The following is a 16,342-nucleotide window of genomic DNA, read 5'->3' as shown; positions in this document are numbered from 1 at the left end:
CGAGGAAATGGCGTGAAGCTGCGTCGAGGAAAATTTAGGTTTGATATGAGGAAAAAGATTTTTCCTTGCACAGGAACAGGCTCCCCAAGGAAGTGGTCATAGCACCAAGCCTCACAGAGTTCAACGAGAATTTGGACAACACTCTCAGGCACATGATGTGACTCTTGGCATGTCTTGCACAGGGCCTGGAGTTGGATCCTGATAGGTCCCTTCCAACTCAGCATATTCCATATTCAATGACTAAGATCTATGGAATAACCTCTTCCCAAACAAAACTAAAAACATACATGACTTTTATGATTACAGATATGTCTTACCTTAAATATATCTCTTTTGAAGCTATAAATTCAGGTACTTACATGGTTGCAAAAATCTTAGGATTCAGATTAGCAATAGGAATGACAATTCAAGAATTGACAATACAACTAACAGCAATACACTAACAGAAAAATAAATTTTTATTATGATTTCACTCTAAACAACAGGTCTTGCAATTTTTCAGCCTTTTCCTATTTTTACAAAGAGCATTTACAAAAGTACTAGTTAGCAGACCATACTGCCTGAGAATAGAATGTGACTTTGTTTCATACTTGAGCATTACCTAATGAATGAAAACCTATTGCTTTTATGTAAAAGCAGCAATATTATGAGACTCCCTTAGAGATACAAATACTGGTGTATCAGATAATATCTATGCCCTTGTACAATAAAGCATGAATTCAACACTGCTTTCATTGTATTACCACCATGGCAGTGTTGCAGCATTTCTGAAATTATGCTTTTGTCCACGTCACTATGTCAACAGACATGCCAGTCTGCTTAACCAGCTAAAACTGAATGAAATGGCTCAACCAGCTCACTTCACCTTTTGCTACTGTAATCAGAATTTTACTCTTTATTTCACAAAATAACAGAATATAGCAGGCAGATCTTTGGGCTGAAACAAAATTTTGATTCCTCATCTTTCAAGCTCTTATTATGCAAAGATGTAGGACATCAAGACAGAATTTGTACAGCCTTACCAAATAAAAGAAGATTTCTTCCTCAAAAGACATAAAGAAGTTGCCAATGTTATTGCCAGCAGAGTCCATTCTAGAAGCTGATCCTTTCATTACTTCTAATTAAAAGTCTGGCTTTTTCCTCCCCCAACCACAAGCCACTTTCATTTTGTAGATTGTACCAGTAAACCTCTACAAATTAATTGTTGAGTACTGGCTTACATGAAAGCCTTCAAAGGTAACACTGGCAATCCCTGTCATTCACACACCTCACTGAGTGCAGTCCCTCCACAAGATGGGGCAGAGAGCACAGGTGGGTGCCTGCAGGACCACTGTCCTCAGCTGCTGGTGGACACAAGGATACAGCAGTGCCAGATGTTTGACTTTCTGAACATCTGCACAAGCCACTGCCACATACCAATCAAACCCCCCTCGCTCAGCAGGTGACATTTGGAATCTGTTCTGACCCTGACTCCCAATTACCTGCACAGCTTGGGCACTCAGCTATAAACACACCAAGAGTTGTGCAAAGTTAATCATGCTGAAGGTGGAGCAGCCCCTACAGCCATAATAGGCTGCTACCATGGAGGCAACAAGGCAGCAGAGCACCTTTCCTGGAGGCAAGGCACACACTTCAAACCCAGTGAGAAAGGGTTATTCCCACCCAGACCAACTCCAGGGAAGAAAAGCATCACATTCCCTGTAAGCCAAACAATAAGGACATCCCATTGTCTCAGACAGTATGCTAGAAGTTGTTTTCACTATTTCTTTTTCCTCAAAGAAAATGTGATTGTAGATGTAAGTGATTACACTTTGTTTTAAATTTCAGCTCTCAAGAAATAACCTGAGAATCACTGTCAGAGTAATTCTGACAATGAGTGCTTAGGTCCAACACCTCTGAAGAGAGAGAAATACATTTTTCTGCTTTCCTAAAAAGGAAAAAAAACCCAAAAAACAATGCAGAGATGCAGTAAGAAGCTCATGAAGCTTAATAGCAAACATTACTAAAGGTACAAAACATTAAAAAAAATTTAAAAGTTCAAAAAGGAAATAAATGGGATAGACAAGTAACACTGCTTTTGCAGACTCTAGTGAATTGTTTGCTCTAACGAAGTCAAATTAGAAACACTTCTATTATGCAAACTGACATTAAAGTTTATGTTTGGGGAAGCCAGGGATTTCCTACCGTATTCCTAATAGCTGGACAACTAAACTACTTCACTGTTTACTTTATGATGCCACATTCATGATATGGCATAGCCTAAACATTTTCTTAAAAGAAAATAAGCCTTAATGAGTTAACCACACGCATGCACAAAAATCCTGCTACCTGCCAACAACCTCAGGCTCTACATTTTTTAATCATGAAATAGTTACTCCTGCCATTACATAAATATTATTACATAATATCTCCTTTGTATGCAGAATTAGAGCTACAATAAAATAGGTCCCACTATTTCAATATTTTATCTATTAATCCCACTCCTTCACTTAATAATTTGGAGCTGTAGTTGCATCAGAACACAACAGCTTGAATATGTCACGTTCCTTTGTGCTTAAACAGAGAAGACAGTTAATTCTGGATTTTAAAAAAAAAAACCCAAACCAAACAAAAAACAAGCCGACAAAAAAGAGAACAAAAATAGCTGCTCTACTATAATAACTGCCTGAAGGGAAAAACACCTCTGCTGTGTTCTTTTATTACATGTTTTTTGTCTTGCCTAAGATTTAATGTATGTGCATGAATAGATAATTTTCAACATGTCAGTCAATAAAATATGCAGAAATACCTTAATTCCCAAGGTCAGCATTACACAGCATAAGTGTAAAGAGATCACAAGCAATGATGCTTACTTACTACGCCTAATATCTCAAAAGCGAGGGCTTTTTCCAATTTTATATTTAACGTACGGGCAAACTACAATACATACTAAATGAATTTTCCTAAGTATTTAATTTGTTCGAAATTTGCTCTGACAACGTATTTGTTTGTATTGGTCAGAAACACGTCTGAGCCGTGGGACGGCTGTAGGCACAAGGCCACGGGGCGAAGAGGCAGCGGAGAAGTGGCATGTGACATTCGGCAGTCTCGGGGGGCAACATGTGGCCGGCGCTCAGGACGCCGCTCTCTGCAGTGCAGCACCGGTGCCTCGGGCCGTGCGCGCTCCGTGCCGCCACACGAGCCCCGAGTCCCCACGTCCCAAGTGCCGCACAAGTCCCGCTTGTGCCGCGCTCAGCGCCTTCCCCGCGTCCGCTCGCCCGCCCGCAGCGACAGCTCCCGGCAAGGGCAGGAGAGCGGCACGGGCCGGCCCCGGTGTTTGCACAGCTGCGCCGCTCTCCCGGGGCAGCCCCGCACAAAGCCCCGGCGGCCCCGCAGCCCCCACCGCCGCCGGGCGGGCGCGGCGCGGCACCCGGGGCAGGTCCCCGCTGCTGGCCGCTGCCCTGCCGTCCCCGCCGGCAGGTGAGACGCGCCGCAGCGGCGGCGCCGCCGGGCGCGGAGGGGGGGGCGCGACCCAGCCACAAAGAGCGGGAGCGGGGTGGGCGGCGGCGGGGCCGGCGCCAGCGCGACCCGCGGCGCCGCAGCGGGGGGACGTCCCCGCCCGCCCATCGGTGGCGGCGGCGAGGGTCGTCCCTTACCTGCAGGGGTGGCGCCGAAGACTCTCACGACGGGCACCCGTTTGGCCGGGGCCTCTCGGAAGCGGGACTGGCAGGGGTCCAGGCCGGGCAGCGGGCTGCCCATGTAGTAGTCGGCAGTCACGATCCGCACTGAGAACATGTTTGTTCGCCGCCGCCGCCGAGGCACCAGCACAGCACCGAGCGAGCGAGCGCGGAGCGAGCGCGGAGCCCGCACGGCTCCCCCCGCCCGCCGCCGCCGCTGCCGCCGCAGCGAGCGCGCGCGCGAGCGCAACACTCCCCGCGCCTGCCGCTCCTGCCCGCCCGCCCGCGGGAGCGCGCGCAGTCCCGCACGCGCCTTGTCTGTGTCTCCACTCCCCCGCCCCCCCTTCCCCGCCTGGTGCCGCCGCTCGGGGCGCGTGCGCGGCGGCGCGCCCCCCGCGCGCTCCTACAGCCCGTGCGGCCGCGCGCCCCTCAGGGACAGCGCGGGCTCGTGCCCCGCGGACGCCCCGGCGGCGCCCCGGCCCCGGGCTGCAGCTGCTGTTGCCATGATGATGTCGTCACGGATGCAACCACTGGGGGAACGGGCAGGGGGGTGGATGGGCCATGTGTTGGGGCGGAGAGGGGTTCAACGAGCGGAGGAGGTGTCCGTCACTCCCCGGCACACACACGGTCTCTCCCCCCCACCCTTCGGTTGGGCTCGGCAGGCGGGGCGCGAGCGCGCGTGGGAGCGGGGGAAAAAAATCTTTCTCTCGCCTCCCCTGGTGGCGACGGAGGAGGCAGGGAGGGACAGAGGGGCGGCCTCGGTGATTCGGCGATCGGCCGCGCGGGCTGAGGGTGAGGCTGCGGAATCCCGAGCCGCGGATGGGGCGGGAGAGGCAGCGCTGCGGGGACACGACGGGGTTAAGCTGGGTCGACCGCCATTTTGAATGGCGGGGAGGTGAGTCTCCCCACGCCGCAGGGGCCGGCCAAAGAAAACCCCAAACCCTAACAAGATGAGGGCGAGGAAGGGGACGGGACCGGGAGGAAGGGGTGGAGCGGCCGCGCTCCCGCCGGCGCCCGCGCGCTCTCGAGCTGTGACGGTGAGCGCGCGCGGCGCGGGGGCGGGGCGGGGCCGCGGCTGCGGAGGGACGGCGGCGATTGGCGGCGGGGCCGGGCGCGCGGAGGGGGCGGGGCGGGCGGGGCCGGGCCGGGCGCGCTGCGGCGGAGCGGCGGGGGCGGGGTCGCGGCCCCGCGCCCCTGCGGGCGGTTCGGCCCTGAGGCGGCCGCGGCCCCCCCGGCCCCGCTGCCCCTGCTCCTCCGCCTCCTCTGCCCTGCAGGAGAGCTTACTGTGCGGTTTGCAGCGCTCTCGTGCAGGCTTTTATTGAAAGCCGTAAAACAGGCTTGAATTTAGGTTGAGGAGCTGAAAAAACGTTGATTTTAGGTTTAAGAATCCTGTTGCAGTCTCTTTGTCTGAGAGCTGCGGGTCCGCGGGTAAAAACCCCAAACCATAGCAAATATCCAGAGTTGGCGATGTGGGAGTTGAGCCGGTTAAAAGGCCAAATGCTCTCACGTGCACTCAGAGTGATGCTGCTACATGTGCGTGCAGCACTGGATGATACGAGACATGCACAAATCTATAAAACCTGACAAACGTCCAATATGTAGAACACATGTTTCGCATTTCGCTTACATGTGTTTCGGGTTTAGATTTGAACAAAAGACAGGTCAGGCAGTTGCTACCCTTCATTTTTTCATTGTAATGAACAGGAAGCTTGCCTGTCTACTCAGGGGTAACTGGTTTCCTACTCTTTCTTTGTAAGCTGTTTATTTTCTCTAACTCACATCTGTTTTCTTCCTTAAACTCATTTTTATGTGAACAGAAAAAGAAAATCCAACTACCTAGTCATCAAGAAATCTTGTGTCACAGAAGTGGTTGAAATAGGGTTGAAATGCAAACTATTTTCACTGTATCTAAAGAATAACTGAGCTACAACTTTAACTTTTGACAGTTGTTTACATTTGCAAAGCTGATATTTGGAAAACCTTTGGAACTGCAAAAATACTCTTATGAATGCTTAGATTTCACAAAGGCTAATAAATCACTAGGAGCTTGCTGTTGGGGCTTGTTAACAAACACCATCTCTAACTATTGTTATTTGAATACATTTTGTACTGCTCCCTCACTACTCCATTTCCTCAGTTTTCCATAGAACTTAGGTAGGGATGGTAACAGTTCTTGTGTTACTCCATTCCATGCTCTGTTTACTCTCTGTTCACATGGTCTTCTTAACTTGCTGAGCATTGTGTCTTCCCCCCACTGTGTATTTCACTGACAGTTTAATGCCTTTGAACCCTGGCAGATGTGGTCTGGTGCCTGCAAGAGCTGAGGGTAGGTCAGCAGTTCTCCCCTGTGCTGGGGAGGACCAGTCCTGCTGTATTCTGTTGTCATTGCTCAGGCAGGAGAACATGATGGTGGATCTGCCCCTCAGTGGCGTTGGTGAATAAACTGAGACATTTGAGCCACTGGTGGATTCTGGTTTCTCCTGAATGAGGTGGTGTGTGAGATGTAGCACGAGTTCATACCTGGGAGTCCTGCTGAAGAGGAACCAGTTGCCTGCAGTAGAATAGTGTAGAAAGCTGAAATAACTAACTTCTTAGAAGCATAAAGCAGGATTTGCTAACGCATGTCATGCAGAGTATTCCATTTAAAATGACAACATTTGTTATGTTGTTTATTAAATCAGGGAGAACCATGCTTTGAAATCAGAAAGAGCAATTGATACCTAACCTAGAGCCAGTTTCTTGTTCATATGAGTTATTAATTTGATTTCTGAAAATGTTGAATGTTACTCTTGGGAAAAAAAAAAAGTGGCTTTCCTTTTTGATGTAAATAGTGTAATCCACATGTACATTAAACCTGTGCAGACACTTTTGTGGAACTTGCACGCTTTCTGAGTGGTGCCTTTTCAGTTTCCAGTGGTGTCCTGCAGCTCACTTCTGCTTTCAGTTTTGTCTTGCAGTCAAGTCAGTAGGTTTGTCTGCAGGGTTGCATCAAGGTAAGACTGAGTCAGCACTGTCACAGGAGGTCCCCTGCCCTACTCCTCATTTGAATAGCTGCGCAAGAAACTTGGCTTGGAAACTGAGCCAGGTAAAAGCAGTCCCACTAAGAAATATGGGTTAAATTTAACCTCCATCAGGTCCTTGATGTGCTTCATTATGTAGGGGTGTGAAAGGCTGTGCTTGCACAGAGGAGGAGGCAGTGCAGGGACTGAGATTGAGCAGCAAGAATAAAGAGAACACTTCTTCCAGAAAGCTTGGCTTGTGGTAGTTTTAAGTTGCTGAAGTCTGAAAATTGGTTTAACCCTTTCAATAGATGACAGACACAAAGCCTGTTTCTGGATTTCCTACATTTCAATTTGTGTGTCAGTATTTGGTTTTAGTTGTTTTATGTGTTGTTCACTCACATGTGTGTATGCATGTATGATATATAAATTTTCTTGTAGTTTACACTTCATTACCTTAAAATGCTGCTGTTCTAGGGTGTCAGTAATTGTAAAAGGAAATATCCTGGTCAGACAGCACTACCACTCATTTTTTCTCCAAACACTGTGTTCTCTCTCTTAAGGTTTCATGCCGTTTTCTGTTATAAAGCAAGTCACCCCCTTTCTCTGTTCCTCCAGTTGCTAAGCAGCAGCTGTTCTCCCCATTAGCCAGCCAAGTATTTGCATGAAAATAATCACTCTTGAATATATAACTGGTCCTAATCATGCACAGCTAAACAGCTGTACAATCAAAATTTGAGTATTAATAATATTACTTATCAGCATAACTGATGACTGTCTTTGAAGTCAGAATTTCTCCAAAGAGTAAAATCAATAAAGGTTTGCCCTGTTTTTTTAAACAAAAGACATATCAGTTTTTGTTTTGTTTAATGCTTACTGTGTAGCTACTTTAAAAAACTGGTCACAAAATGATATCTGCAGTTCGCAAAAAATTATAAATACAAATATAAGCAGAAACAGAATCATCTAGTGACTATACATGATGGAGGCCCAGGGAAAATCCACATTTTGCTACTATTTATAGTAGCAGAGTGCAACAAAATTTGCTGATAAGAGTTTAGACTATGACACAAAGGTAAAATTTCCAGCAGCACATCTTAAGTTCAAAACCCACTTAGTCAGCCATGTTTGAGTTCCTATTGATTTCAAAGATGTTCAGTATTTATGAGGTCTGTGATCTGGAATCTTGGAGTGCTCTCTCAGTCAGGGGTTTTATCTAAGCTGTGATTTCAAAATGAGAGCTGAGTGTGGCTCATATTCTCAGGTGCTGTTTTTCCAGGTGACAGAAACACGGTTTCTGCAGGGAGTAAATCTAGACACATGGATGAAGTTATATGTGGTCCATCCAGTTGGTATCCCACCCTGGACAGTCAGACTGCCTGCAATGCACAGGAAGGTTATTTCCCAGTGTGGCCCCACTGACTGAGCGAATGCTGAAGATCTAAATCTTCACACTGAAATAAATACATGGTGCTATGCTGTATAGTTCTGGCCTGCCAAATGTGTCCTTGCTTTGTCATGTGTGACAGTCCATAGTCTTGTTAGACTCTAAGACTCCATACACACCCAGGCCAAGAAGTCCTCACATGAGGGTTCTGACAAGCCTTGCTTATGCTCCAGGTAGTTGAGCCCACTAAAGCCAGAATTTTAAGCAATACCACACATGACATCAGACCAGCTGAAAGACAATTACTCTCTGGATGTTATCAGATAAAAATCTAAAGACTGTATGTGGACAGCAAGGGATTGAGCAACCTGTGCATACCAAACTGCCTCAGAGTGGCTCTTAGGATGCTGAAATAATTGGTAGGGGTAGCAGTGTTTTGGAAAGAACACTTAAGATCCTAATTAATGAGGTGTATTTGTTTGTTTGTCTGTTTCAATTCTCAGTTACTGGCTACAGGCTAGGCAGTAGGCTCTGAAGTGTAGTCAGTGGCATTACCATCAGTGTCTTGTCACTAGAAACCTGATGGGAAAATGAAACCAGCTCTCAATTATAAAAATATTAGAAGTATCAAAAAAATCTTTTAGCAAAGACTCTTAATAAACCTGTCAGGGCAAGAACAGTGCCACGTGATTGGAAAGCGACCAGTGTGGTCGAAGGAGAGCCCATGGGCATTGTATGGGACATAGGAAACAAATTATAATATAGGGTGTGCAAAGGCATAGAAATAAAAAAAAAGAGATATATTTTTGGTGTAGTAGCATTAGATTCTGTTGGGATAACTGTAATTTTTAATAAAATAATTATTTGACAAAATTAAGTCAATTTCACAAAATCATCAAGGCTGAAAGAGACCTTCAAGATCAGCTAGTCCAACTGTCATCCAAGCACCACCATAAAAAGATTCAGTATAGTGTCATATGAGAAAAGACGGAAGATGCATAATGTAAAGAATTGCTGATGAGAAGTTCTGATGGATTGTTTTGAGAGAAGGACTATAAAATTGGATGCTGGCTGCAGGTGGAGTCTGCCCATTTAATGTCTTTGGTGCAGTCCTAGTTAGCTTATAACTAAAAGTTGCTAATGACTTTAAATTTGAAGGAGAATAGTGTATCAAATAAGATCTAGAACTTTGGAGTTAAGAAAGGAAAAAAATATTTAAGACAAAGAACACTCTCAATGTAGAATGATTAGACATAAATTAGAAATGAACTTTCCAAGAAAGAAAGTTTCTATCCAATGGATGAATGGATTTCTTCTCTCAGTGAAAGCAACAGGGCAGAGCATTTCAGTGAATTTTAATATGGAGATTGACGAGATTATGGAAAAGGTTATATGATGTTTGCTGGTTATTGCACACGACTGCACCTGATTATCTAAATTCTAGAAGGACTGCATGTAGATCCCTGAACATTTCAATAATGGGTTCCCCTAATCAATACAGACAATTTAGCCATTTGGATAAATGAGTTCTCATCATCATTGTACTAAATACTTTGTATACCATGAAGATGGTACAGCTTTCTGTTTCAGAAAATCTGGACAGCAGTGTAAAAGGCAACCTTCCTACAACATGCATTGTGTCCTTATGTGTATGTTCCTATCTGTAAATGAGTTGTATGTACAAACTCACATACATAATCTTTATATGAAAGTACAAATTACCTTTGACCATTTTTGTTTCCTGGGTTGTATTTGCATTTAGCAACTTATGTTTCAAACAGTTTTCATTGAAAGTTATCCTTTTCTTTGTTGTTTTTTTTTAAATAATGATTTTTTTCTAATATTTTCAGGTCTTGCTGTTGCCCTGTATCAGAAAAACCTGCCACCGAATGTGCCTACAGGAAAATGCATAAGTATTCAAGAAAATTATATAAATTGAAATGTAAAAATTAATAAAGAATTACATGTGTAACAATGTAGAACTATGCCACTTTTTGAAAAAATTGAGAAAGTGTAGTTAATTGAGAAGCAGCACATGCATCATGTAAGAGGAGTGCCAGTAAACACTTAATTGTAAAGGTGAGGTTTGCTGGCAGAATTCTACATGTCAAGAAGTGATTGAGGTTCCCTCCCATGCTTGGAAAATGACCTATTGTCAAGAGTGAAATAATTATATGATTTTTTAAGGAATTCAGTTTAGTATAACAAGAACACACATTGTTGGGAAGCAGTTAACAGTATAGCACTAAGTGACCTTCAGAGATTGCTTATATGACAGTGAGAATTTCGTAGATTAAATTTGATTAAGATGAACTGATTAAGTCTTAAGTAATTGAGGAATAGTGCTAGAGTTGTTGGCATTGCTGAACCAGCATAATTTAAAAACCTTCTGTTTGTTGCTTTGTACTAATGACTGTAAAAGTTGGGAGTGGACTCACAAGAGAAAACAGTGTGTAATGACATATAACATTTGAGCACTAATACTATTTTGGGAAATGGTATGTTCAACAGATTTACTAGCAAGTAGTGGAGTATACAAGAAAATTGGTTGAGCATTTGAATACCTTTTTTTAAAAAATCAAAGTAATAGGTTTATTTCTACAAGAGAGCTGCCAATCCCTCCATACTCCAAAATTTTTATTCTGCACAATGCAGCTCAGGTAGATGCTTGTAAGAATTTCTTTTAAACAAGAAAGTGAAACATAATTTTTCATATTCTAGTTCTGATAAATAGCTGAAGCATTTAGTTGAAAGTCTCCATTGAGAAATACGTCTGGTGTGAAGACAGTTAGCCCAAATGGTTCAAATAATAAGTAATTAAAAGGATGTCATAATGGAAAATTTTCAAGTGCTATAACTGCCAAAAGCCCTATCATTCTTCTATAACTTGTGTAGCCAAATACACATGAGTATGTGGTTATTATTTGAATTTTTGTTGTTTTAAAATGGGAAATGGGTTTCTGTGAATGAATCACAGAAATGAGGCTGGATGGTAAGGAGTGAAAGCCATTTAATTTTAGATGCTGCGTTTTTTTCTGCCATGTAGTCTGACTTATGGGAGGCATTCCTCGTTCATGCATCAGACAAAGTGAAAGAAGCCCCAGCGCAATATGTAGCTCACAAACAGCCATCTGTTATTCAGAAGGAAAGAGGAGTGTTGCTATAAGAGTAAACCTGAAATGTTTTAAGATTAGCTTAGAGATGGCAGAGCTCCATTAAATATTTTGTCCATCTCTGTTGGTCTCTGTCATATACAAGTGTATACATTATACTGAAGGTTCAGAAGCCTGCTATATTTTCTTCTATTAGGACAATTACCTCTAGTTTAGAAGTCAGTATATGCTTTCTGTGAGTTACCAAATAAGTATGTATATATAACCTTTTATTGCCCTCAAATAATTATTTTTCCTTCCTGGGGTTTGTTCCTTTGAAATAATTTTCCTGATCAAACTGAATGTTAACAAAAAAGCATTTTTAACTTTTTACTTGTTTAGCTTAAGCTAAGTAAAGTAACGCTTGTAGTATTTCCTTTTGATTCTTTCCAGCTCCCAAAGAATTTCTGTTATTTTTATGTGAATTCCATCCAATTTGCATAGATCTTTCTTGTAATATGCCTAGAACACATTTGTGATTTCCACAGTGGTTGTAAAGAGTGTGGATGAAGCATTCATGTTTTATGTCCAGGCAACTGCATGACCTCCATTTGTAGGGCAGCATTAATTACTTGGGAGTATTGATGTTTGGTCCACCATGAGGTTTGAAGGACTCTGTTGGCTGCCCACAAATAAAGTGTTGCACAGCCTGCCTAGAGCCATGTTTAGAGAGACCATTACCTTCCTGCTCCAGGATACACTGCTTCCAAGTATGCAACCCAAATCTCACTTAGTCTCTTTGTTGGTACTCTCACAAATCTATTTGTAGTTTCTACTTGCTTGTTATCCTTAGATCCTTTACAAAAATGATGCCTCTGGGGTATTGCCATCCCATTGAATATATTCCAGAATCTGTTCCAGAATATTTCTCTCAGTCTTTTCCATAGCAGTAGCTTGATTTTTCTTGTATTTAATTTAATTTTATAGTTTTCTGGCTGCATTTTAGCCTCACTAATTTATGTTAAAGTATCTCAGTGTCCTCAGAGTTGCCCACGTTGTAGCCTCTTGGGGATTAATGAAGCTGTCAAATAAAACAAGGCCTCACAATGGTTCCTGTGGCACCACAGGTATAGATAAATTACTTATTTTCCTATATTCCAGTTTTATCTTGAGCCCTGTAATAGTCACTGTTTACTTTAAGCTACAGAATTGTTACACAGTCCTTTGGACCTCCCATTCTGCATTGTAACCCATGCAGCACATCCTAAGAGATTTTTGAAGTTTCATTGGAGTACCATATGCTTTCCAAAAATCGAGTTATGTACTATCTAAAGAGTTCCTTTGGACCCTGTATTTTGTTCTGGCTTTTGGGGGAAGTGGAGGTGTTTGTTTTATTGTAAGGTAAATATTGCCTAGTATTCTGCTGTCCTTAAAGGCTAATATTTTCAGGCTTGCTTCATCTGAAATTAAGTTTAATGCAATTTCAGACGTAAGGCTCTTATCTAGATGCTTAAAAAAACTAATTTTGTGGCTACTGAAGCCTATTTTCAAAAATGTTCATTTACTGAATGCTTTTTGCTAGTGTTCTTTTTTCCCCAGAACTTGCACTATGATTAACATATTATTATGTTATTTTAATATTGAGATATTATTATTACTATGACAGTGTGCAGACCCCATCAGCACACAGATCTACCTTGACAATTTGAATTTTGCAAATAAAATTAATTTTCATACCAATGTATTGATCGTTTTATGTCTCAAAGCATGAGGGAGGTACCACTGGAAATGCAAAATGGGTTTATAAAGTGTCATGTACTAACTGAAGATAGGACAGATTGAAGGGCAAGACACTGTGATTCTGTTTCCAGATTTTGGGGAGGAGAATCATGTATGCTGTTTATAAACACACATAGTCATGTACAGAAATGGGCCATGTTCTCTCTGGGAGCTGTGCAGTTAAGTGACTGGGACTGGGTTCTGTTATAATATGGTGCATGTTTCCTGCTGTTCTTGAATAATCTTGCAGCTGTTTTACTTAGAAAATCAGTGACACTTGTTTTTGTCCAAAAGGAGGAACTTGATGACTTGGCTAATAAGATGAAACAACACTGCCCCCAAAATCTGTGAAGTATCAAATACTATTTCATGTTCCAGCCTCTTCACACACGCTACCTCCACCTTCCTTTCCCTGTGCTACTCTGTAAGCTATTTTGTGGAGACATTATTTTGTCCTGTTTTTCTGAGGACAGGACTGAGGCTTTTGACCTGTTTCATTTTTAATCTCTAATAATTAACTGATGTGTTTGCATTAGGACAGTGGTTTTTTGAAAGAAAAAAAAAGTGAATGAAATTACTAATGCACAGGGGGAAATAGGAAATGATTATGCCATAAAAATAACTTTTAAGAATCTCACATTGTTCAGAGAGGGAAGAGAACCTTCTAAGAAGTGGTCACATTCTTCAGCTCAGCTTTAGAGACATTCTTTACCTTTAAAAGGAAACAGAAGATAATCAGTCAGTAAATCAGATGTAGTTGCAGGCATGTCTGCAAAGCTGTAGCAACAGTCTGAAATAAGGCATTAGGGCAGGACATTTAAAACAAGAACTGTCAGTGCCAAGGTCTCTTGTGCTTTGAGGAAAATGGGTATGTCTTTCATTAAACAATACCTTTTCTCCATAACCTGATTTTTATTTTTTTTCTTGATCATTGTCTAAAGATAGCAGCTATGGTGGCTATTCTGGGCAGATCTTTAGGTACACATTAAAAATTAGACTCCATTTTTGTGCTGTAATGAATAAGCTTTTTAAAGTATTCTAAGGTTTTTTTAATATCTATTTGTTTAAAGAGGAAATTGGATTTCTTATGAAAAACGTCCAGCTTTTCTTAGTTGATGTTGGAGGAAAAAAAACCAAACAAGTTTAAAGACCACATGTTTTAGCTGCCACTTTTTTGTGATCAAGCTTACAGTACCACTAATCTGAGTTTCCCCTCTCCTGCCCCTGCCAAGGTTACTAGTCAGTTCCCTAATTTCTTCTTTTTTTTTACTGGCACAGAAATGCTTTTTTTTGAAAGTACTGCAGAAATTACTTCGTTTAAACAAAGGAATCTACAGCACCCATGTTTTTCTATCTTATCATGAGTAGCTTTAATCTTTTATCACAATTTGAAAGTATTACCATTTTTAAAATTAAATAGTTCTGTTTAGAAGTAAATTCCACTCAGATGAAGAGAAAAGACAGCAGTAGTTGCCGGTGGGATAAAGTGCATTACCTGGAAACATAAACAGCTTTATTTCTTGTGTTCTGACAGAAAATGAGATGAATGAGCTTGTTATAGGCACAACTTTTCAGTAAATACTCTGTTGTTGCTAGCATAATATATACGTTCCTAAGAACCTGAAACTTTTTAAGCTTATTTTAATTTAATCATTTATAAAATTATAACACTGCTACTTCCAAGGTTTAAAAATTCCAAATTATTTCGTATGAACTGTAGCATTAGAGTAGAATTCACAATTTGGATTTGAATTCACTCCTTTGGATCCTTTTTAATGTTACTTGCCATATATTGCAGCTATAGTGGGAAATGAAAAGGGCTGCTGAAACCACTGCATCACCCTGCCTTCCACTGCTGCCCCTGACCGCTGTGGGAATGCTGCTTTGGATGGCTCTTGCTCTTATGGTCCCAAACTGCCCCCAGCACGCTGGCCAGGTGACAAGCAGGCTGGTATTCAGGTTTGTTCCTGGGGATCATTTTACTAAATCAGACTTTTAAAATGTGCCAATTTGCCGAATTCAGAAAAAGACCTTTAGGGTTATTCAGTTTCATTGATTGATTTCTTTTCCATGTGCTTCAAATAGAACCACAGAATGGTTTGGCTTGGAAGAGACCGCAGACATCATCTAGTTCCAAACCCTCAGCCAAGGTCAGGGACACCTTCCACTAGACCAGCATGCTCAAACACCCATCCAGCCTGGCCTTGAAATGCTTTAATAGCTTTTCATAACATCCAAACAAATGAGTAATAAGGGCCCCTGCCTAAAGGTCCTTTGTCCCTGCATTTAGTACTGTGTATGTAAGGCATCTAATTATTGTCCAGTGAAAAAAAAACATACAGCAAGCAGGCCTAGGAAATTAAAATTTCCTTATTCTTTTTGTCCTCTAAGTCTTCCAGTCATCAGCAATGATTGGCAAAATCCCAAACTGGAGGTAAGAGATGCTTTACGTGCAGCCACCTCCTGATTGAAGGATTCTCCTCAGAGTGTGCCAGGACTGTGAGACAGGAGGGGTTGGCTTGGTGTCCTTCAAATGGAAAGCCTAGAATCTGGTCTGCTGTTGCCTGTTCTGCTGCTGTTGTATAATGCACTGTCCTAACCACTCTGCTGCTACATAAAAGCACGCAACAAAGGGATATGTCCCAAAGGAGGGGGAGATAGCCTAAGCCAAAGACTTAGTTCAAGAAAAGCTCATGCAGTGGGTGCAAATTTGTGCCTGAAGACTGACCTAAATTTTGCCAAGGAGAGAGACACACTAAATAGCAATAAATGTCCTGTGACCTGTTGTCTGGGCTACTGTAAATCTGTCTGTTGTTCAAGCTTTTAAGAAGACAGGAGTTGTGGTGCATTGCTGTCAGGCAGGTATGCTGTTGGAGGACTAGACTCTGTAAGTTCCATACATTCACCCATCTCATCAGGCAGGCACCATGGCACCAAGTGGGAATCGCCAGGTTCTGCACAGCATTTGGGATGGCTGCACGAAGGACAGAGTTCTAAAGAATTAGATCAGTAGCTTTAATATCTAATTAGGCCTCTAATCCTACAAACCAGTCACAGTTTTGCATTATTATATGTTCATTGTGTCTTAAATGGAACTACTTATTTGAGTGTAGTTATGGATGTAAATGCATGCAGGATTGGATCTGGGCAATCACATTTTGGCTTATTATTTGTACCATAGCACTGCTGCAAATTGGATATCTCTGATGTTATCCCTTCCCCAGACAGGGTGAAAGGGTATCTGAAACTGAATATGTTCCTGTGAAATGGCTTGCACTCCATTACTGTACCTGTCCAAACCAAACACTTACACTTTACATCACAGAAAGCATTTCAGCTGCTAAGAGAGTCATAAGGCATAGATTTTCAATGCAAAAGGTCATGAGGCTGCAGTTTCACTGGGTAATGTGCTGCATTTGCATAGACACA

General features: G+C 42.5%; 1 protein-coding gene and 1 long non-coding RNA gene across 2 annotated transcripts in view; one reads left to right on the top strand and one right to left on the bottom strand.

Moving 5' to 3' along the window:
- Positions 1 to 3,780, bottom strand: part of REV3L (REV3 like, DNA directed polymerase zeta catalytic subunit) — a 113,134-nt gene extending 109,354 nt beyond the window's left edge. Inside the window, exon 1 of the mRNA XM_059467995.1 lies at positions 3,636 to 3,780. Coding sequence (XP_059323978.1) covers positions 3,636 to 3,774 — 139 coding nt within the window. The 5' untranslated portion in view covers positions 3,775 to 3,780. The remainder of the gene's footprint in view (positions 1 to 3,635) is intronic.
- Positions 3,781 to 4,442: 662 nt separating this feature from the next.
- On the top strand, positions 4,443 to 10,017 carry LOC132070609 (uncharacterized). The gene is made up of 2 exons (XR_009418026.1): positions 4,443 to 4,551; positions 9,893 to 10,017. It is a non-coding gene; the product is annotated as an uncharacterized LOC132070609 (long non-coding RNA).
- The last annotated feature ends 6,325 nt before the right edge of the window (positions 10,018 to 16,342 follow it).

The sequence above is a fragment of the Ammospiza nelsoni genome, chromosome 3 (assembly GCF_027579445.1).
Source record: "Ammospiza nelsoni isolate bAmmNel1 chromosome 3, bAmmNel1.pri, whole genome shotgun sequence".
In the NCBI taxonomy this organism is placed as follows: domain Eukaryota; kingdom Metazoa; phylum Chordata; class Aves; order Passeriformes; family Passerellidae; genus Ammospiza; species Ammospiza nelsoni.
The sequence above is the reverse complement of the archived record's forward strand: the minus strand, read 5'-3'. Positions and strand labels throughout refer to the sequence as shown.